Source organism: Dermacentor albipictus, chromosome 4 (genome assembly GCF_038994185.2).
Source record: "Dermacentor albipictus isolate Rhodes 1998 colony chromosome 4, USDA_Dalb.pri_finalv2, whole genome shotgun sequence".
Lineage (NCBI taxonomy): Eukaryota > Metazoa > Arthropoda > Arachnida > Ixodida > Ixodidae > Dermacentor > Dermacentor albipictus.
In genome coordinates, this window is record NC_091824.1 from 27,324,447 (window position 1) to 27,347,852 (window position 23,406).

The 23,406-nt window shown below is 47.1% G+C and overlaps 1 protein-coding gene across 1 annotated transcript in view; it reads left to right on the plus strand.

The window, feature by feature from the left end:
* Positions 1-999: 999 nt before the first annotated feature.
* Positions 1,000-23,406, plus strand: part of LOC135905297 (tryptase-2-like) — a 33,406-nt gene continuing 10,999 nt past the window's right edge. Inside the window, exons 1-4 of the mRNA XM_065436318.2 lie at positions 1,000-1,119; positions 17,140-17,225; positions 18,913-19,019; positions 20,165-20,436. Coding sequence (XP_065292390.2) covers positions 1,017-1,119; positions 17,140-17,225; positions 18,913-19,019; positions 20,165-20,436 — 568 coding nt within the window. The 5' untranslated portion in view covers positions 1,000-1,016. The remainder of the gene's footprint in view (positions 1,120-17,139; positions 17,226-18,912; positions 19,020-20,164; positions 20,437-23,406) is intronic.

Sequence of the window (23,406 nt, forward strand, 5' to 3'; positions counted from 1 at the left end):
CCTGGGGCCAAATTCACATAGCTATTCATTCTTAAGTGCTATTTGGCATTGGCTGGCCGCCATCACTAATAATATGTCCGATGGTTGGAATTTTCTCGTACAAAGCATTCTAGCCTAAGAACCCGGGGTTGCCACGACTGTCTCGCAATTCAGCGTACAATGCCTTCCCGAATAGGATATAGTAATAACAACGAAGTAACTCAGGTGAGGGACCGAGATCTAAATGCGAGGTGAAGCACCTACATTTCTTTTGTTCAGGGCTGTAGAGACAGCATATATTCTTTTTGTTTGGTTTTTCCGTCTCAACTTGGTAATCGCACGTGTTCGTCAGAGGTCGTGTATGACAACATCAGCGCGGCTATAGCGGCAGTTTTTCGTGCACTGGCGGTAATGGCATCCTGTATAGCGTAAAGCTACGTAAGGTACAGGCTCGGAGGCTTAATGATCTGGTCCCGCCAAGACGCTCACTTGGTCATTCCGAGGAACCCCACTCCCGCTTCTCCACCCTCCCAAAATTGCATTTTGTTCTCCTTCTCTGTCTGCTGCGATATGCCGTGATCCGGATGAAAGGGTTTTGTGTGGCCGAGCGGAAGGGGGGGGGGATGCACCCCTCGTGTCGACGGATTGCCGCGGCGTGGGTCGACGACTCCGGCACAACGCTCGCGGTCCGTCGGGTTTCCTGACTGTGCGGTCACGTCGCCGAACCCGGGGAGCTACGAGATAACCGACTCCTGACGTAGTAACGACAAGGGCGAGTCGAATGAGAAAAAGAGAAAACAGAGAAGTGGAGCGGCCGGAGAGAGCCGCGCACGTCGTTGTCGATGATAGGGAAAGCGTCCGGCGAGGTGTGCGAGATGTCCATCCGGTTTTCGTGGTCGCTACCCCCTCCCTCTTCCCCCCCAACCCTCTTGCCTCAGTGTCAAGGCGCGTCACTCGCCGGGGTTGCCGGCGCTATGGCAGATTCAATCGCGCGCCCCGGTGACAGCACATCGGCGTGGATGCGGCGCCGGGAGACGATGGCGCAGCTGCTGATGCTGCTCTTGCTGATGCCGCCGGCGTACCGGGCGCAGGTCTGGAATTCCTCCATGAACCGGGGCTTCGCGATCGGCACAAATGACTGTGAGTCGACTCTCTGCCGCACAAGGCAGTTGCTACCTTATTTTCACTTCGTCATTAGAGAAAGAAACGCGGGATTAAAATGCGGAACGAATCCTCCTTGTAATGAAGACGAAGGGTCTGGCAGAGAATCAGAGAGAAGTAACATTTTTGATCATACAGACCATTGTGCATATCTTTAACGAGCTCCAGTGGCAGGGTGAGCGCGTATATGAGGTAGATGAAAACAAACAGTAATTCATTTCGACTGGAGCCACTATGACAACATTCTCATAGCCCATCGATCAACACTGCTCTGAATGAGAAGACTGGTATTATCGGCATTAAACAAATGCCACGTGCTTGATAATAAGAATGAAGAAGTGTTAAGCGCAACATTGCATGACATCGACTGCAAATTGTCTTCATTGCGTTCGCAGGATTAGGACATTTTGGTACTACGCACTTTCACCTCGGTACCGACCGAAGTGATGACTACAGAGCGAAGCAGTAGGCTGACTTCATCTTTGAGCACAATTTAGGCACAGCAGCTGAGACTTCTATCCAGCGGCACAGCTTGGTTCGTGGACTTAGTTTTCGAAGTGGCTCGTTCCCTCTCTTCTCCTTTGTTTCTTTTTCTACTTGTGAAATGGTGAGATAAGAAATTCATGATAGATTACTTAATTAAGGAAGTCATCGTAAAAGGTCGTATCGACCCCTTCCCCAAACACTTTTAGGAGTCTTCTTAAAAGACGAGCTCTTCGTGGTTTGCGGTTGTCAGAATAATGCTCAGTCAACATGGGAATCAAGATAAACTGAGAAAACGGCTGGCTGGTTACTTCGCGCACGGACATTAACGTCAATGTGATGACATATGCCTAGCATGAATGGGAAAAAAACTCACACGCACATTGGATAGAGGCATTGCTACTTGCTAAACTACGCATACTTGCAGCTGCAAGCCCCTATGGTTATGAGCGGTTGCTTAATCCTTTGTGGTTGCGTAGCTATTAACGTTTTATAACGACGCATTCCACAGCTGGGAATGTAGATTACGTTAGCACGTTCGCGTCACATAAAAACCAATAAACCGTAAGTCTGGCACTCGCTGCGATAAGTACATTTTGATGCAGCTGTCGTTTCATTGATGAAGAAGCAGAGCATTAGCAGCGTAGTGCATATAGATACACATATTTTACGATGATTTCCTTAATTGCGTAATCTATTATGAAATGCTTATCTCACCTTATCACAAGTAGAAAAAGAAACAAAAAAGAAGGGAAAGAACGAGCCACTTCGAAAACGAAGTCCCCGAATCAAGCTGTGCCGCTGGATAGAAGTCTCAGCTGCTGTGCCTAAATTGTGCTCAAAGATGAAGTCAGTTTACTGCTTCGCTCTGTGGTCATCGCTTCGGTCGGTACTGAAACACCCGCATAGGTTGATAGCGTCGTCGTGAGCTTCTACATTGACTGTGGACCGTGAAACTTGCGTCGCAAGAAAAATCGCTGGACTGCACGAAGGGAAAGCGAAAGTGACGCCGAAGAATTTCAACAAAGAGTGCAAACACCTCAAGAAGGGCATGACGATCCCATAGGTTGAAAGAATTGTGGAAGCCAGCAATATGTTTGTCCTCACGAATTCTGCCGCACCGACATCTGCTTCGACGGCCATAGTTCCTCATCCAACCTTCGACATCAGTCTAGGTCTTGCCATGCGTAAACATGAACAGCTAGCTCATAAATCGTTTCCTATGATACAACGACTGCTTTTCGCCATCATCAAGATTCGACGAACACCAGTTGCTAAGCATCGCATAATAACCTAGGAATTCGCTCGGCCAGCCCGTACCGATAGAGTTTGGACACGAAGACGAGAAGCCATAACAAGTCGATGAAGTGCTGCGCGACGAAATCATCCAACCGTCCAAGAGCCCGTGGGTGCCTCCTGTTGTCTTCGTGATGAAGAAGGATGGAACTTGGTGCTTTTGCGTTGATTATTGTTGCCTGAACAAACTTACGAAGAAGGACTTACACCCCCTTCCATGGGTACACGACGCGCTTGACAAGCTGTGTAATGCAAAGTACTTTTCGTCAACGGACCTCAACACGGACTACTGGCAAATAGAAGTCGATGAGGGATCAAGAAAAGACCGCCTTCATCAAGCCGGATGGTGTCTACGAGTTCCAGGTTATGCTATTCGGCCTTTGCTCTGCACTTGCAACTTTCCATCATGTAATGGACACGGTATTGGCTCGCTTGAAATAGCAGACCTCTTAGCGTATCTGGATAACGTTGTTGTCTTTGCCTCAAACTTTGACGATCACCTTAGGTGGCTTGAAAACGTTCTTGAGGCAATGAAAGCATAGGGACTCACCATAAAGCCGGATACGTGCCGCGTCATCAGCAAATCTGGAATTCATGCTGACTGGCAAAAGACAGCTGCAATACCTAACTTCCCGCATACTGCCCACAAGAAGGGAGGGCACAAATTGCTTGGCCTGTGTGCTGACTACAACAGCTTTTTTGTCAAGGAATTTTACCCCATCGCCGAGCCGCTTACTCACCTTACGAAATCACACGGCGAGTCTGAGTAGGAAGCGCAGCAGATTGAGATCATTTCAATAACGGAAAGAACGCTTGGAGTCGCGATCGATACTCGCACACTTCGACGAAGACGCCAATACCAAAATCCACACAGACCCAAGTAGCATATGATTACTTGGCGCCGTGCTTAATCAGGCGGACTTGGATGTTTCATCGATTACGATGGCAGGTCGCTATCGAAAGTGGAGGCTAATTATTATGAGACGAAAAAATACTCCCTTGCGATTATTTGGGTTACGGAAAAATTTCGAACTACGTAATGCAGACAGTTTTGCACGCCCTCCATGATGACAAGACAACCGGACACCTCGGGTTTTTCCGTACGCTTGCGAGGATACAAGAGAAGTATTGTTGGCCGCGCCGGTACCCTGACGTCGTTCGTAACCTTAATAAAACATTCCGAGATTGTCAGTGATGAAAGACACCACCAGCAAGGTGAGCGGGATTGCTACAGCTTATTGAACCTTCTTTCCAACCATCCCAGCAGATCGGAATGGACTTTCCTGCATCCACAGTAGCGGCAAGGGCCACGTTACCCGCTACGCCGAAACGGAAGCCCTGCTAAAAGGTAGAGCTGCCAAAGTGACGAAATTTTCCGTTTAGAACGTCCTGTTACGACATGACGCTCCAGAACTCCTTATCACCGATAGAGCGGAGCTAACTCAAGCCATCCTGCAATACAGCCGGACCATTCATAGCAGAACGGCCGCCTACCACCTGTTGACGGAAGACTTCACAGAGCACCTGAATAAAACTGTTGCCGTCATTTAGCGATGTACGTCGACGCCGAACACAACACGTAAGATGTGGTCTCTCCATACTGTATCCTTGGCTTGCAACACGACACTGCAAAGAAACAGCGCAAATGACGTCGTTGAAGTTTGCTTATGGAAGGAGCCCAGCAACGACACTTGATGCCATGTTACCGAACGTCAGCGACGAAGACAACGTCGACGTTGCCGCCTATATCGAGCGCACCGAAGAAGCCCGACAGCTCATCCGCCTGCGCATCAAGAACCAGCAGAGGACGGACAGCCGCCACCACAATCTTCGACGACGCTATGTGGAGTACCAGCCGGGCGACCGTGGTTGGTTTCGAACACCGATACGCCTATGGGAATTCAGTGAAAAATTTTGGCGGCAGTACATTCGGCCGCACAAGATACTCCGACGTCTTGGTGGACTGCATGGACTAGGAAATCGTGCCATCCGGTGTTACGCAATCACTGCGGTGCCTTGTACGACGTGGGGCCATATTACGTAAAACCATTCCAGTATGTTTTTATTCCAATCTCCTGATGTCAAATTTACGTAACCACTGACGCAAACATCGGGCGGTAACAATCGGCGTTGTTTGAAAAGCCCAATCAAATGCCCTTCTCGTTGATAGGATGTCAGTTTCTTTTGATTTCAAAGCGAATAGCATCGACTGCATTGAACATTTTTTCTTATCTAACCGGCTGAGAAGAGGCAAAGAGCACGCTCAAGTGAAGAGAGTTTCGACGGGGCTGAGCCAGCACAGTGAAAGTAGATAACCAGATGAGGAGGGAGGTGCCAGCGCCTGCGATTGGTCCGCTTCCCGTTACTAAGCTTGAGGTGGCTGGTCGAAAATCGAAAAGGCGTACAACAGAAGGTTAAAATGCCACTCAAACAGGCACTCAGCAAAGTAGAGTCGACTGGGCAATATCGTATACGTGTTGAAAGGTCTCGATAACGTTATACGGCTACGCACAATTTTTTTATTATAGGCAAATAAATCCAAATTCTCCTGCAACTCCGAGTAGCCAGTGCCAAAGCTATCGGCGGGCAGAAATCTTCTATTCCTTTCGGAACGGGGCAGTGCCCGGCTATACACAAGAAGTTGGAATTTTGGTCGGCATATTAAGGCGTCTTTAACGCCTACACGTCACTTTGAAGCGATGAGCTTTCGCGGTTTTGTGACGTCACGTGACAGACAGCAAAGTGGGTGCAGCCCAAAAGAGTTTGAGCAGTAGCAATGGGTCAAACAACTCCTTTTTCACTATTGGCGAGAAGGGCGTCAAATCAGACACTGTTATTTTTCTTTCGTTTGGTCTAATCATGCATATTCAGCGTGCCGATATCATATCATATGGGGCGTTTTCGCGGATTTCGTGACGTCGTGTGACAGACGGGCGTATGGGTGGTGGCTCCAAAATTTTTTGACCAATCGTGGAGGTTGGAATAGCTTTACGTTATAGCGCCCCTGAAGTTGTTCATGTAGTGCGTCTTAAGCAGTTCTACGTGCGCTAACACGCAGTGGTAACATTAATTCTTACTCTATTTGTTATTTTATTTTGCTACATTCACCTTTTCTTTTTCAAGTTCTGTTTGCCGCATTGGGACGATGCTCTTTAAAAGGGGACACTGACGAGTGTTATATTGTTTGTGTCATTGCGGTGCTGCCTTTTCACTGTTACAAAGTTATCGCCCCGGCGCAAGATGCGCCTTCCTGTATGGGAACTTTCTCGAATGTTGTCGCCCACTCTACAGCAAAAGAATCTTTGTCTAATCAAAATGCCTGCTCGAAAAGAATAGTGGCGTACACTCCATAACTTGTGCGGAATGCACGAAGAGTCCTGTAAGTATAGCTGACGCATTTGACAAGTGGGTTGCATTTCGACGATCGATGACTGTACTCGCCGTTATCGCTGTGCTTGAGCGTTACCTATTTATTTCAGGGCACAAGTTCGCCCAATAAAGAGTTAGTTTCGTTACCCGCTGTTATGCCGCTGTGGTTCTTCACCGTCGATACACAACGTGACAATATTAGAAGCAGCGCATGAGGCGAGTACCATCGAGGACTGCGGTCTGATTTCAGTTCTTCATGGAGCGAAACTAGCGATAAAACAAGAGAGGACGCACAGTTAGTGCACCAATGCACTAACAACTGCAGTCATATGAAAGGACTGTTGCTGCCAGATAAAGTACCGTCCACAGGTACAGCCAAACAGCCGTCATCACACGCCGTGCTTCATTAAAATAGCAGTCAAACATTGCAAAAAATAAAGCTAATATTTGGGCGCACTAGTGAAGCAAAATTTAGGGAAATTCGTTTTTTTAGACATACAGCGCTTATGCAGTGGCCAGAGGACGCATTTTAGGTGGGTAGCTTTAGGGTATACTTTCATGTTTGCAGGACATAACGTCCAGCGCGGTACCTCATCGGAGCAATGGACATACCCTGCACTGACAGTGCACCTATGTTTCAGAATATGATCGAATACGAGCAACAACCTTGAGAATATAAAATGTCTCTAATATATAATTTCTTCTCCATCTGCATCTTGTCTCGACCCCTTAGCTGCATTCCATTAATACAGTTGCAGCCGCCCTGTCACCACACCAAGTAGCCCAACTTTTCACCCCGTTGAGATTTAGAACCTTTGTAACGCTTCTTGGCACCAGAGTTGGAGGCTTTCTTTGTGCTTAGTGACGAGCCTAATTTGACTGGCGGGGTTCGAAAGCGGCAGATACGCTGGCTTCAACGAGAAATTAAGTGGCAACCGGGCTCTCATTACGCTATGCATGCTACTCCCTGTATGATAAAAGTTGTATCCATATTTTATACAGCCGAGTGTTGCAGCTATCGGTTCCTCACCTTGATTGTGCTCTGTGTGTGTGCTGAGAGATGAAATAACTCACAGTGAAGAGACTTTGCGCGCGCGCACACACACACACACACGCACGCACACACACACACACACACACACACACACACACACACACACACACACACACACACACACACACACACACACACACACACACACACACACACACACACACACACGCACACACACGCACACACACACCACACACAACCGGCGAAGCCGCGTTGCGGGCGGGCCCGAGAGCCTATTTTCTGAAATGAAGGCGTGTAGTTCAATAGGAAGAATGAGCCGACGCCTCACGGCTGCCTCTTCTTGCACACTCTCTCGCACGACTATCGGAATGCGCCATTACACTCAGTAAAAAATGTCTCCGGGCACGTAACCCGAAGACCCACGTGAATCTCTCATTACAGCTTTCTCTTGCGTGCAACGAACACGGGGATGGTCGACGATCCCAGCTTGCGCAAAGAGCCCGTCGGTTGGACGACCATTTTCTTCGCCCGCTGCCGGTGTGTTGTACAACTCTTGCCCGATAAATGGCGCGTCTGGGAGCCGTAAGGGACCGGCGGCTACCGGCTGTCACACCGCGCTCTATACGCGAGCGAATCACGCAACTGGGCGAACGACCTTGAGGGCACAAGCGGCGACTCAAAAGAGCGCCCTGTGAGGGGGGCCCCCCTTACAGACGCGTGCTCCAAGTTTTCATTCTTGTTCATTTCTCCATCCGCCATCCTATGCCTTTCCCTGGTAGCTACCTGCCGCGCTTTGCACACCGAGTGCTCCTCGGGGCACGATTGCGTAACGCCGACTGTCGGCTATTCCCGTCACGAGCGGAGAGAGATTTGGGGACCTCTGCTCCGAAAAGCCGTGTAGCAATGTGTCTGCGATCGCTTCCGACAAGATAGCGCGATAAGGTTTTGTCTTGAATGTGGAACCAGTAAAGCCGTGCTTTCTTTTTGATGTTTCTTCGTTTGTTGCGAGTAGCGTCGATGACGCAAGTGTGAGCCGTGACATTGTAAGAGGCGTACCTCACACGATTACCTAAATGGCTTGCAATAGGCCCTAGCAACACGCGGAAATCTGTTCCATGGCGTGTGGCACTGGGGCCACTTTTTGCATTACCACGTGCGACAAAGTGGTCATGCAAAAAAGTATTCCGCATCTTGTTCAGTTATTGTAGTGACCGCTTCAGTAATTAACAAAGATGGTAAAGATTTTAGATTATCTCTACGATGGTAACACTCTTACGCCATCGTCCCTTCCAATTCTAACAAGGAAGCGCTTTATGACATAACGACCGCAGTAATATTTCGACGCGATCCCTCATCTCGGCGATCCCGAACAACTCCTTACGGACAGGAACCCGCATTTTCTATCCAAAGTGATTGTCGACATTCCTGGATGGAGCGCGACCCGGCTCGAGATTATCGCAGCTTACCGCCGCCTGACTAATGGGCCACCAGTCCGCTTGAATGGCACGCTTACACACATTGTTGATGAACGCTTTTACCGACAACCGCGATTGCAACACGAGTCTGCCACTCGTGACGTTCGCTTACAATTCGTGACATCATGATGTCACCGGATTCTTGCGGTTCTAGTTGTTCGTCCGCGGTCCTGCTTTACCTATGGACACACTTTATTTATTTATATATTTATTTATACAGGTACCTCGCGGGCTCCACGTGGGAACATTGTGTGAGGGGGAATGCATATTTTTGTTGTGCGGAGAGCGATCAAGACAATGTAAAGTAGAATAGAAGAAAAGAATTACAAACACTTGCTTGCACCAAATACACAGCCAGAACGGAAATCATACAGTTAACAATGTTAATGAACGACACATAAGGCTATGGATATGAGAATGACAAAATCTTGGTTCTAAGAAATATAAAATATAAACGCAAATCAAACATTATACAATGTTAAGGACAACGCATAGGGTTATGGATCTATATAAAGAGGCGTACCTGGCCAAGAATACATTTCTTGTGCTAAAGAAACAGCGCCTCCAGCAGTTTCCTGGAGTTTTCGGAATCTTGAACGTAGGCTATATTATCTGGAAGATTATTCCATAATACAATAGCACGTGACAATGGAGGTGTGTTGAATGCATTAGTGTGACCGTAGAGACGCTCAAAACTGAGATTATTGTGCAAATGGTGGGAACAGCGATAATGTCTAAGAAGCGACATTGAAGAGCCATGTTCTCTGGTGATGATTTTATGCAGCAAACGGACAAGAGAATTGTTTCTACGTGAGTCCAAAGAAGGCAGTGATAGCGATTGATTGATTCTATCCACGCTGGAATGTCTGCTCTGGTCACCGACGATGAAACGTGCGGCGAGGTTTTGGACTGATTCTAAACATCGGATTTGATAAGCTTGTTGGGTTGACCATATGGAAGACGCATATTCAAGCTAAGGTCACACAAATGTTTGGTAGGCGAGCTTTCGCGTGGAAGAGGGGGAATCACAAGATTGAGCTTTAGGTAACCTAGCATACGAGACGCATCCGTTGTAACCTTGCTAATATGAATAGACGACGAAAGGTGGGATGTGAAGTGGATGCCTAAGTACTTGTAGGATGAAGTTGGATGGGCAGGAGTACCATCAAGGAAATATTCGAGCGTAGATACTAATCGCTTTCGAGTAAAAGTCTTTAGGTTACACTTATCAACATTTAAGGTGATCAGCGAAGCTGAGCACCAGGTTTTTACGCGATCAAGATATTTCTGCAGGGCAATATGACCTGATGGTGACTGGGTTTTGCGATAGACCATGCCGTTTTCCGCAAAAAAGCGAATAGAGATGACGTGATATCCGAAAGAAGGTCGTTTATAAAAATTAGAAACAACAAAGGGCCAATGACACTCACCTGTGGAACGCCAGACATCACTTCAGTGAGAGGGGAAGACATGTTATCAATTACGGCGAGCTGTTTACGAAAACACAGAAAGTTTCTAATCTAAGATGCCGTGAGAGAATATATGTTAAGAGACGACACTTTAGCTATTAATTTGCAATGGGCTGCGCAAAAATCAATGAATATGTAATCTGTTGGAAAATTTTCATCCGTGTTGTTGAGCAGCTCGTTTGTGAATTCACTGAGCTGTGTATCGCAAGATAGTCCTTTGCGGAAGCCGTGCTGATTATGGAAAAAGTAGTTGTTTTGCTCTAGGTGAAATGCAACGTGTGATGAAAGAATGTGCTCGAGTAGCTTACATGGGATGCTTGTAAGGAATATGGGACGATAGTTACAAAGCAGGCATTTATCACCGGATCTGAAGATAGGGATGACTTTGGCGATTTTCTAGTCGTATGGAATCTCGCCAGTTTGTAGCGATTGCTGAAAAGTATGGCAGGGAATGGTGCTAGACAGAACAACAGTCTGTTTTAAAATTTTAGAATTAATATCTTCGACGCCTGAGCATGCTGAAATCTTAAGTTCATTAATTAGTGATGAGATACCGGCAGGGGTAATGTCTATGGTGTTTATAAACTGATAATTGACTGTAGTTGGTATGAGCATGCTGGCATAGCCTTCCTTTGTGAAAGCGGAAGTAAAGTAATCATTGAATGCGGCAGGACACTCTTCAGGACCGACTGCAAGACCAGCATCACCAAAGAGCATGATGCAGCCAGTAGAGTGTGAGGGAGCGATTATTTTTCAAAATGTCTTGGAGTCATTTATTAAAAGGGACTTCAAGTCGTGGGAAAAGAATTTGTGTTTAGCTTGACGTACCGCATGAAAGTAAGCCTTTTCTGAAGCGTGGTGTTTCGCCCATGCAACCGAAGAATGCAATAACGTAGCCGTTCTGAATAGACGCTTTATCTTATTTCTTAGGGTGTGAAGTGTTCGATTATACCATGGTTTAGAAATATTGACCGGAATGGATAATAAAGGAAAATGGTGGTGCACCAGCTGTAGTATTTTTTCTTTAAAGAGGCACCAATTTTTGTTAACCGACCGGTCGGAGAAGAAGGGCCAAAATGAGCGTGAAAAGCTTTCTAAGCCATGATTTAGGGCTGTAAAATCACCTTCTTTATAATTGAGTATGCGCATAGGAGTCACCTAGCGTATGGATACAGGCACAAGAATTGTTACCCGAATGGGAAGATGGTCACTGAGCCCACCGAGCGTTGGCCTGTTTTCGGCGACTTCACATCGTGATTCAATGGCCTTAAGTTCTCCGCATGCGTCGTTTCCAACAGCTTGTGATGAAAAAATTGTCGCATGGTGATGGCTACACTTCAAGGCTACGACATCAACTTCGACGGTACGGATTCCAGAGGATATCTGCTTTAGTTCAACATTGACAGATGTTTGCCAAAGTTTCAAGGCGCGCAAATCCTTTAGGACTTCTTCTTGCTTAGAGTCGATCCTCCTAATTGTAGTAAGGATGGTGGCACAATGCTTCATTCATGTTTGGTCCGGGATTACATTCAACGTCCTCGGATAGTAATAACAAAAGCATACAAATGCATTGGCGGCATCATTTTTTGCAGCACTCAAACTTAATAACAGTTCGCTGGGGCATGACACCATGACCAAGCAACGATTGCTGCTGCGGGGACAGCAGTAGTAGTCCAAGTAACTAACTTGTAAGAGCAGATAGGGTAAACGCTCCGTTCTGGAACCGATGTTGTGCCCCAAGCAAGCCTCTCCGGGAAACTGCTTAAATGCGGCGCCTCCCATGCTGCTAGTGTCAGTCGATGACAATGGTTGCCAGTGCAGTTACGGATCAATAGCCAGCGTTGGCTGCAGTGTCATATTCTCAGGCATTTACACCGTACACGAGGTGTCGCCGCACAGAAAGGCCGCGTCAGGCAGCAGAGCAGGGGTACAAATCAGCAGAGTAGCCTGTAAGAGCAGACAGGGTAAACGCTCCATTCTGGAACCGATGTCGTGCCTCATGCTGCCCCATGCTGCCCCATGATACTGCTTTCCGGTGCGCCTACTACGAATGAATATGCCTGTGGCTCCATCGTCCGAGCCGATCTCGCTCGTGAGTTTGTCCGCCAGCAATTAGCCACGCGGAAAAACACCAGAAGGTGATATACGACAGGCGTCGTCGACTCACCCGCTTTCGGCCAGGTTCTCTGATCCTCCTCTGGACTCCAGCACGCCGGCTCGGGCTCTCGAAAAAATTACTATCCCCTTACTGTTTCCTTCGCCGAGTCACCGATCTCACCTACGAAATTGCTCTGTCGCCCCGACCACATTGCCTGGCCGCCGCCGATGCAGCGATGTTGTGCGCGTTGTGCGGCTCAAACCACACCATGCGCGAGAAACTTAGCCGCGCTTATCCTAGCTACCGCTTCTCTCGTCGTTGAACAGCACCGAGCCAGCACTCCTGTCGCCGGAGGGTTGTGTGACGGGACAGTCAGCCGGCCGTGCCCACAAGTTCGCCACAACGAAGACGAGGAAAGCGAGCCCAGGTTCGTGCGCGGATTCGCCATATTGAGAGCACCTGTAATACAATACAATACAATACAATACAATACAATACAATACAATACAATACAATACAATACAATACAATACAATACAATACAATACAATACAATACAATACAATACAATCTTTATTGTGCATAAAGGAAAACAAAGTACAGACAGCAGGCCTACCAAAGCCTCAGAGGGCTTGACTGGCAGTACCCGACAGCCAGGTTACAGAAAATGGCACAGGGTTAATAGCGGAGTTAGCTATTAGCGGGTCAGAGCAAAATATTGAATAGTTATACAAAATGTTACCTTAAACTTCGAAAATTCTGACTAGTTTCTTAATCCCACGTCTTGTGTTTGCTTCAAACACAGGCGTTGGCAATTTATTAAATATGGCAGGAACATAGTATTGCGGCGTTCTCCTTCCGTACTTTGTCGCAATCTTGGGGATGACGTAGGGTCCTTCGGTCTTAAGGAGCGGACAGGCGTATGTCGTACTTTAAAGTCATTATTCCAGAAGTGTTTAATTTCAACACTTTCGACAATCAGGGAAGGGAAGTGTGGCAAATTCAACAACCTAAAGACGTCTGCATCTTGCTTTGGACGAAAATCGTATGCCACTGTTGACGATAGTGAACGTAAAATTGAATTAATTCTTGAGCTCCACCTAAGAGTACAATGGCCATACACAGTCAAGCCATAAGGTAGCACACTGTAGACTAAAGCATGGGCAATAATTTTTCGCATGGAGATTGGCATAAGACATCGCATATTCTATAACACACAGGAGACCCCGAGCAGCTTTTTACAGAGGTGGGATAATTGCGAGTTCCATAAACTATCAGAGTCAAAAAGCAACCCAAGATACTTAACAGAATATGCATTTTTACCAGGTTGACATGCGCATTGATAACAGTCAGATGTGTATAAGAATAATGATGTCGTAGGCAGGATTTTTTTCATGGAGTTATGGTAACAGACAAGTCGCGTTTTAGAAAGGTTTATGCTTATTAAATTAGCCGCAAACCAGTCCATAATATTAGTTGCCTCATTCTGTAAGGAGCTGATTGCATCAGAGTAATTAGTTGCACAGGATACAAGAACCGCATCATAGGCATATTGATATATATATAATTACCTACTACATTGGACAAATCATTAACATAAACCTTAAAAAAGCAGAGGGCTTAATATTGAGTCCTGAGGGACTCCAGAATGAATACAGGTAAAACACAAACTATTCCCCACCTTTGCACACTGTCGTCTATCCTGCAGAAAGTTAGTTAATAAATTCAACAATGATCAACGAAGGCCTAGGAGAGACAGTTTCTGTAACAAAGTTTCTGTACAAATTTCCGGAATTCCCCAAACATCGACCTGATTATGAAGCACATCGTAGTGGAGGACTCCAGAAATTTGGACCACTTGGGGTTCTTTACCGTGCACCTAAATCTAGGTACACGGGTGTTTTCGCATTTCGCTTCCATCGAAATGCGGCTGCCATGGGCGGGATTCAATCCCGCGACCTTGTGCTTAGCAGCCCAAAACCATAGGCACTAAGCAGTCAAGGCGGGTATTTGCTGAACTCTAATGCAGATGCGTAGCGTTTTCTGAAGAGAAATACTGTGTAATAATGCGAAGCATTCCAGCGACGCTGTGGTAGGCAAGTAGGACGTACTAATGTATGCGTTCCTTTCTGGCATTGTTTGGCGTCTCTTGAATCTTGTTCGTTGACGATGTGCCTTATTGTCGAGCAATACGAGTAATGGGATAGGGATCAAATAAACGGGCTGGGAAATGCTAGGTGCGCTGCGAGAAGCATGGTTTAAAACCGATTTAATAACCCGGATTCCCTGGCGAAAGCCAGGTGGAACTCCTAGGGTGCGCGAAGGTCTTTCTAGGTCGTCCACCGGTCAGATGCCTCCCGCGTTGGTACCTTTTCTTGGCAAGGGTGTTTTCCGCGTGCCGCTTCGTGCGCTGGGAAAACTGATATCACGTGTTTGGCCGTGGGCTGTATAAGTTGCTTGCAGCCTGGGCAGGTGTGGTTGCGCCTAGAGACGCCATGTGTGTCATTGTCAGCGTATAGGCCACTTGCCTCGGATCGACGTGTCGCGTAAATGCGCCGCTTTTCTAGCACATCTCGCGTGAGGGCTAACGCAGACTGAAGCCAGAGAAGAAGCACTCGTGCGACTCAAATAAAACAAGCTGGCGTTCGTTCGGAGGTACAGCGTTTCGCAGGTGCTTCGGTCATTTCTTCCCCAAGTAGCAGTGGACGTTATGAGCGTCGTGAAAACCAGGCTAAGCTGTACGGCGGTGATGCGAGAGGTGGTGGGGACTTTGAGCGGAATGCGCTAAAAAATAGAGCTCGCGATGCCTCGTGGTCCTTCTGACTTTTGCGGATATCACTACTGCCTGGAACTCTGGCGCCCCATACCCTGGTTCAATCCCGCTATCGGACACATTTTTATTCAACAGTCCTCTGCGAGATATTGCATGGGCCCTTTGAATGAAAATGAGATGCGCGGAATCGTGGGATTTAACTTTAGTGGAATCGGCGGATGGGCTCTACCGATTAAGCCGGAGGAGTGCGTTTGAAACGGTTGTATAATTGTCAACCTACACCTCTCTGTTCATTTTCGTGGCTATAGTGCTTTGAGACAATTGGCGCGTGCACCACTTCGAGGCAGCTGCGGGCACGCCAGCTGCTTCCTTGACTACGGGTGAGAACGTGGTGCTGCTGAGCACGAGACTCAGAAGCGGTGCGCCGAGCAAGCGTCATAACCTGGTATCGCCATTTTGGTCGTCGATGTCAAGCCGTCGTCATCACGCGTACACTCGCGTCTCACACCCAATCGCTCACCTTACACGGACACGTTGTGTCACCTAGTAACAATTTACGCCTGCCCAAGCGATGCTACATACAGAGAAATACCTTCGAAATGCCTCGCGAGACAGTGATTTTCAGATCGGGGGCCCTATAACGTAAATCTATTCCAATAAGTTTTTATTCCACTCTCCTGGCGTCAAATTTGCGCAACCGCTGATGCAAGCATCGGGAGGTCAGCCGCAGGGTTGTCTGAACAGACCAATCAAACGCTCTCCTCGTTCATAGGAGTTCACTTTTGTTTGCTTGAAGGACGAATAACATTGCCTACACTGAGCGACTTGCCTTGTCTAATTGGCTGACAAGAGGCGAGGAGCATGCTCAAGTGGAGAGGGATTCGATGGAGCCGAGCCACTGCAATAAAAACCGATAACCGGACAAAGAGGATGATGCCGGTGTCTGCGATTGGTCCGGTTTCCCTCACTTCGCTTGTGGTGGCTGGTCGAAAATCGCGGCGGCATGCAATGGAAGCTTAAGAATGGCGCTAAAGCGGATCCTCAGCAAAGAAGAGTTGACAGAATGAGGTCGTAAACTTGCCGAAAGTGCTCGAAAACGTTAAGCAACCGCGCAAAAAGTTTCATTATACGCAAATGAACCCATGCTCTCCGGCAGGTGCGAGTAGCCAGTCCCTGAGCGATTGGCAGCAGCCATTTTTTATTCCTTTCGGAACGGGGCAGCCTGCGGCTATTCAGGAGAAAACACAGTTTTGTTCGGCATATTAATGCATCTTTAACGCGTAGACGTCACTTTGACGCGGTGAGTTTTTGCGCTTTTGTGACGTCGCTTGACAGGCAAGTGAAGTAGGTGCAGCCCGAAAAACTTTTGACCAATGGCCGAGGGCTAATGGCTAAAATGCGTCGAATAAGAAATAACTATTTTTCTATTGTTCGGTCAAATCATGCATAATCACTGGGCACAAGTCATATCAGATGGGAAGCTATCGCGGTTTTGGTGACGTCACGTGACAGACCGGTGGAGTAGGGCGGTCCAAAAAAGTTTTTGACCAATCGCGGAGGGCCGATTGCAGAATTGGAATAGGAAAGTTTGGAATAGTTTTACGTTATAGCGCCCGGGATCTGCGTTATTTATTGCAAATCTGTAACAATGGCGAAGTGAGAGCGGATCTTGAGAGCGGTTCACGTCATCACTGCGCACTTCGTGGCATAAACGTCGGCGCACTAGCGTGACGCGAGGGTGCCTATATATATGCCGAGGGTCCGGCGAACCTCGTAGGCACACGAGTAGCAGCGTGATCACTACACTATATTAAAACAGAAAGATATGCTTTATTAAATTGAGGTCGATTTTGTGTATTTTTATGCATTTTGCCGATGGCGCAGCACGTCTACGGCCATTGCTTTCTGGTCTAAAGCCTTGACAAAAAAAAAGCAAAAAAACACTGCGCGCCTGTGTACGTACAAGATGTCGCAAAACGGGGCGTGATCCTGCCTATTCATTCCGTTGCTTTTTCCCGCAGCATGTGGCGAGAGCAAGTTTCCCGACGATCCCGACTTTCGTATCGTGGGTGGCCGAGAAGCCAACAAGGATGAATGGCCGTGGCAGGTAAGCTGGCGTTATAATCGACCTTCTTCAGGCATGTACATCGGTCTTATTCGAGGGTGAACCATTGTTGGCGAAAACGTAAAACTCCGTAAGAAGGCTTTCCCACACGTGTAACTTGCCTTAATCAAAGTGGGCGCGCTCCGGTTAATACCACTGTTAAAGCTACGGGATATGTTTTCAAATCTTGGACGGTGTCCCGAAGAGAGTGTGGCAGGAATGGCGTCACCGGCCCGCATGTTGCATCATTTGCTGTTCCAGACCGACGCCATCTCGGGTAGGTCAAACGAGGTTTGTCGGCAAGCTCACGTGCAGGTTTTGCATATCGTCAATTAGAACGGAAGATTGGGCGATTGGGTAAGGATTGGTCTACAGTATCACACGGGCTGTCAAGGGAAGCTGAGATATGCAGAACGCAGTTACTGCACCGTACAGACTATGATAACTGACACTATGTAAAGGCGGTGACACGCCCCAGCCTAGCAAGAATACCTGTTGCAGTAAAATGCGAGCTTTGTGAAGACGGATTCACTTATGTGGCGAGGCTGGTGCCGAAGAACGCCCTACAAGCACTCGCAACAACGTCAGCACAAACGATTAGAACCGTACTACTGATCAGTGAAATAAAAAAGAAATCTACAAATTAAACCGCGACCAAGGGTGCCATGACGTAAAGCTATCCAAATCTTTTTTATTCCAATTCTGAAATGAGTCGTCCACAATTGGTCAAAAAGTTTTCGGGCCATCCCCACTTCGCCTGCCTGTCACGAAACGGCACGAAACCCATGATAGCTCCCTGTCTGATATGACGTGTACGCACTGATTGTGCATGAATAGACCGAGCGAAAGTAACATAATTATTTCTGACTTGACGCATTTCGCCATTAGCCATCTGCTATTGATCAAAAGTTTTTAGGCTGCGCCCGCTTCGCCTGTCTCTCACCCGACGTCACAAGACCGCGAAAACTCACCGCTTCAAAATGACGTGTAGGCGTTAAAGATGCATTAATATGCATTAAAATTCCCGCGTGATATTCTGACTTCCTGAACAGTTTCGTTATATACTTCAACAAGTGACATTGAAATAACCAAACTACTGAGGAACCAAAGGCCAATTTCACAAAGCATTGCGTGCGTAAATAATCTTGACACTAGCCAACGGCCTTCGCTATTCGTACGTCCAAATGGGGATTGGCGGGAATTCGCTCTTACGTACAAGTGTAGATGTTATTGTGAGTATGGGCCCCGGAGGTCTATTACTACAGGGCGGAAACTTTCAAAATATCTTACCAAATAACTCGTTTTCATATAGCAGTTAAATACCAATTGATAGCTGAATTTTTTTTAAAGATTTGATTCTTTAACTTCGGTACACATTCAGTAACGCAGCGTGGAGTGTACGACACCGATAGATGGCGCTAGGCATTACACGCGCCTCATGTCCTGCACTTCTGGGGAGGGCCTTTTTTGCGCTTTTCACTGCCCTGGCGGAGCGTTATCGCGTCCGCGAGATCTCTCATTCTCTCTCTCTCAATAATTCCAAAAAATGTTATTCGTTTACAATGCTCAGGTTATCCAAGGAATTTTTAATTCCTCTTGTTTCTTTTTACTGCTGACGAGGCCTGCAACCGAAGCTAACTCGCGCATGCTCTCAGCTCGTCCTGTGTAAGGGATTGCTTAACCTGCGCAGGTGTCGGTGCGCCTGACGCACCCGCAGGCCGGCAAGATTGGCCACTGGTGCGGTGGCGTTTTGCTCAACAACCGGTGGATACTTACTGCAGCCCACTGCATCGTAAAGTGAGTACGGTGCACATGTCCCGAAGCACTCGACGAGAGCATGTTGCGAAAGGCTATACGATGCGTGCTATGAGGCTCGGTCGCTAACACTCAGTGACTTAGCTAGCCTGGAACATTTTTGTTCATAATACTGTACATCGCAAAAATTCATGTTCGTCTTCCCGACCTTGTTCCGCGAGCCAACGGTGTTCTCAGCCACGGCCATTATATTCAAAGGGCTCGAAGCCATCAACATCGTACTTGTGCACGCTTAACTCTTACGGGTATCATAACTCCGCGCAATGCGGGTGTTCTCTGTGTGCCAACAAGAACGTAAATACTTTCCAGGCGCCGTCATTCGAGACTGCTAAATTCCCGTAGCATTTGTTGTATTCTTGTCGGACGTGCGACTGCCCGCTAATAGTAGCCCGAAAAAGGTACAGAAAAGCCACTGGTGGTGTCTTCCATTGAACTTATCGCGAATAACATAGTTCATTGTAGAGGATTAAAATTATATTGCGTGTTTATGCCCCTATGTCACACCTTTTACCTATATAGAGTAAATCATGTATCAGGTTCTCCGTTGCTCGTTGGCTTTGACGCACGCAATCTCATATAGTTATTGCTCCAACTCAAAGTCATAGTTCATCGGAAAGAAACATTTGTAATACGGTGAGTGGACAGCACACGATTGCGCGATCGTATTGACTACCTGAAGCTCCGTAGAAACTCGACTGCCATCATGAGCCACACAAAGCCTGACTGACTGAAACCTGTCGGCCAAGATCCTGCGGGGCCCGCATTCGCATAGCTTTACGTTCGTCAGTGTTCTTTGCCATCGCCAAGCCGCCTTCGCTAATAATATGTCGCACGTACCGATTGGCTGAAATTTAATTTTGCGAACAATTCCATAGCGTAAGAGCGCTTTGTGAATACGGGCCGCAGGGCTACCGAATTCACAAAGCTAATCGTTGGTGAATGTTCTTTGCATTGGCTCGCCGCCTTCGCTAATGGTTTGTTTAGCATTCAGGTTAGCTAGCATTTGCGCTTAGAAACAATTTTGTCGTAAAAGCTTTCCGTGTGAATTCGGCCCCAGCAGTGCGCGCGCAGGCATGCTCGATGAAAAAAAAAAAAAGTGAGCGCGCGCGTGTTTGTGGCGCGAGCAGCCCGCTGTTCGTGCTACCGCAGCCGGTGTTCTGGAAGGTCCGGCTGGGCGAGTACCGCCAGAAGCTGACCGAGGGCAGCGAGCTGACGGTGCCGGTGTCGCACGTGTACCACTACCCGTGGTACTCCGGCTACGACCAGGACATCGCGCTGATGCGGCTGGCGCACGAGGTGCCGTACAGCGAGCACGTGCAGCCCGTGTGCCTGCCGGACGCGGACGACGAGTTCCAGGGGCTCGTGTGCGCCGCCACCGGGTGGGGCAAGGTGGACTACAGTGAGTGGCACCTTCTTGGAAATATCGAATTGCGCGTGCGTGTTATTTGAGAAATTGACGAATTATGAAATCCTACTCATGCAGTTAGGCGGATGGCAAAAAAAAAAAAAATCCGAGTATCTCTTCAAGCGATGGCAAACAACAACTTTTGCCCCTTACCGTCTATACAGCTGGTTATTCATATTCAGGCGAGAACAGCGCTAAGGATATGAACGCAGGTAAGGACACCCGGAAAACGACACGTTGCAGTGCCTGTCAGCGGATTTATTATTTTGACAGACCAACATTTAAATATACTAGAGAGAGTAATCAAAGGCACAAGCAAACATGAAAAACATAAAAGGAGGTAGCGGCTGGTCATCTTTACACAATGGTGCATGCGCGCGGTAATGCTTCCGGTCATAGGTCAGGCGATACATATGCAATTTCCTTTACGATAGCAAAACAGAAGGCGCACTGACACATTTCTCTTTTAATATTCCTATTCTATACGCTTGGATTATTTCTCAGGGTTATAGGGTTGCCGATTTTGGCTAACACCACATTTTTCGAATTCAGGCTGGCAAGTGCACTTCTTAATGTAACATGGCCACTGACTGCTTTTGTCATGCCGCTGGCTTTGTCACTGAGTCTTCGTTTGCGTTCAATCTTATATCTTGCCATTAAAAGATTCAATTACATGGAGTACATTAAAAAACATTGATTATTCTATGCTTCACATAACGTAGACGTCGGCTACAGCTGAATCTGCATTATTTTTGTCTGTCCACGCTTATCTGGCACTTGGCAACACCTATTGCGCAGTAGAAAAAAAAAGAAAGAACAAACCCGGGAGCAACGGGGACAATTCTGGCTACTCCTAGGGGTGTGTGTATAAACCACTGCCGGCAAACACTACCAGAGAGCCAAAATTTAGGCTAGCTCAACTATCGTTTCCATCTGTGCAATGTCAAACATTGATGATTTTGTAGGGAATTCTTGTTATGAAATACAAGCGTTGTACAGCTAACAGTGAGTGGAGTGCTCGGTGAGTGGAGCGCTCGGTGTTGTTTGTTTCTGTTAACTGCCAACCTCCAAAGTCAGTTTTCCCCATTACTTGGATAACATATTCTCCTACATTTCTGTCAATATGCTTTCTGGAAAGATACTTTCTTGTTTGTCTTATGGAAATAGACTGCGAATTCTGTAAGTTAAATTCCTTTTTAAGGTATTCTTAAATTACTGAAGCAATAATGGCTCGTCTCTTAAGCTGGAATGATTGATGACGCCCAAATGTAAGCTCGCGGCGTCAGAAAATGTAGCAAAAAAAAGTCGAGGCAAAGGGCATCTTGTGAGATCAGAATACGTTTTGGAAAATGTACTGAAATCAGATTAAGTGCTACTGCAGTGGAACGCACATTAGCCAAGGCTGGCGAATCTTGCAGAAAAAGGGCACAAGTCGCCGTGACGTGATCGCCACTCGTCACAGCAGACCGGGTGAACAGCGCCACTAGTGGACGTCGGCTTATCACTGCTTTCAAAAATTGGTTGATCCCTCCTTCAGGGGACTTAGAGGGAAGCTTTAGCTCGGGTGCTCCTATCTAAATACATGTAAAAGGAGAATTCCCTTTTCTTGGCAACCACTGCACCAAATCTGACGAGGTTTGTTGCACTTAAAAGAAGAACTTAATATCTAGTGACAGTTAGTTTCGAATTTTTCATTTAAGTCGTCAATTTTTTATTGAAAGAATGGACAAAATCGTAAATTTTCAGAAAACGAAAGTGTCAAGTTTACAACTCTGCAACTCAGCAATGCAAAATGAAATATTAATTATATGAATTGAATTTATTAGTACATATAAAGCAGACAGAATTGATATGCTACACATGAATCTAAAAAAATTTAATAACATGGAAATACAGCCTTAATTAATGTAAGATATAAAGTGACACATCGAATTGGACCGCTCTGAATGATCTAATGGATGTCGTTTACAGAACCGCGACATCTGTTCTTGATGCGGAGCTATATAATTTGTACACTTTGTGCTTCAATTTTTTTTAACTTCGGAATTTAAAAAAATTATCTTAACAACAATTAGGGTCCTTGTTGTATATCCTCCATTCTGGAGCCAATGCACCCCGCGCTGGGGGCCGCCGACGATGCGGCGAGGAGGACTGCCCCACCTAAAACGGCACTGCTGAGGTCGCTGTGGCAAAAGCGCCGGTAGGGTGCCTCGATGCGCGCATCGAGGCCCCCTAAGCGCCGGGCACTTGACACCCCTCAGACTGAGTGCAAATTATTGGCGGACGCGTTCTTCGAACAGCGAATGGCGGTGCGGTGGTGCCTTTCAGGTTTGGAGCGCATTGCTTGTACGTGCGGAGTGCAAGAAAGCGTGCTTGGCGCAGTGTATTGTGACTTTCCCTTTCTGTCTACTCTATCCCCTTTCCCGTACCTTATATTCAAAGATAAATGAGTCTTCTAAATGCGCTGGAAGCGAACGGACGTCTGTAATTTTTCCATAAGTTAAAAATTCTCCGTCTCTTATTCCACAACTTTTGTGGTGCCGAAACCCGGGGATAGGGGCGTCAAAAGATGGATATCGGCAGAATCAAGCGAAGAAGGGCCGTGGTGTGAACATCTACAACCAAGCTGCTCAACGAAGTATCCACCATGGACGGCAGCGCTTCAATCGGTGAGCTGGACGAAAAGATATATCTTTCTTCTCTTAAAGAGGACTCACTGAAAGAGCTAGATCGGGAGATAGAAAAAGGCGTTGAAGATGAAGCTTTCGAAGAGGAAGTTGCATGCTCCGAAATGTACAGAGCAAAGATCAGCGTGGCGAAAACAAAGGTACAATGCATGCTACGCGACTTAAGCTGCACAAATGCTTCATCAGATCGCAGACTAAACTCCTCAGATCAAAGAGAATCTAGCGCAAACAATTCGCAAATACGCACCACCGTAAAGCTGCCAAGGCTCGAAATCAA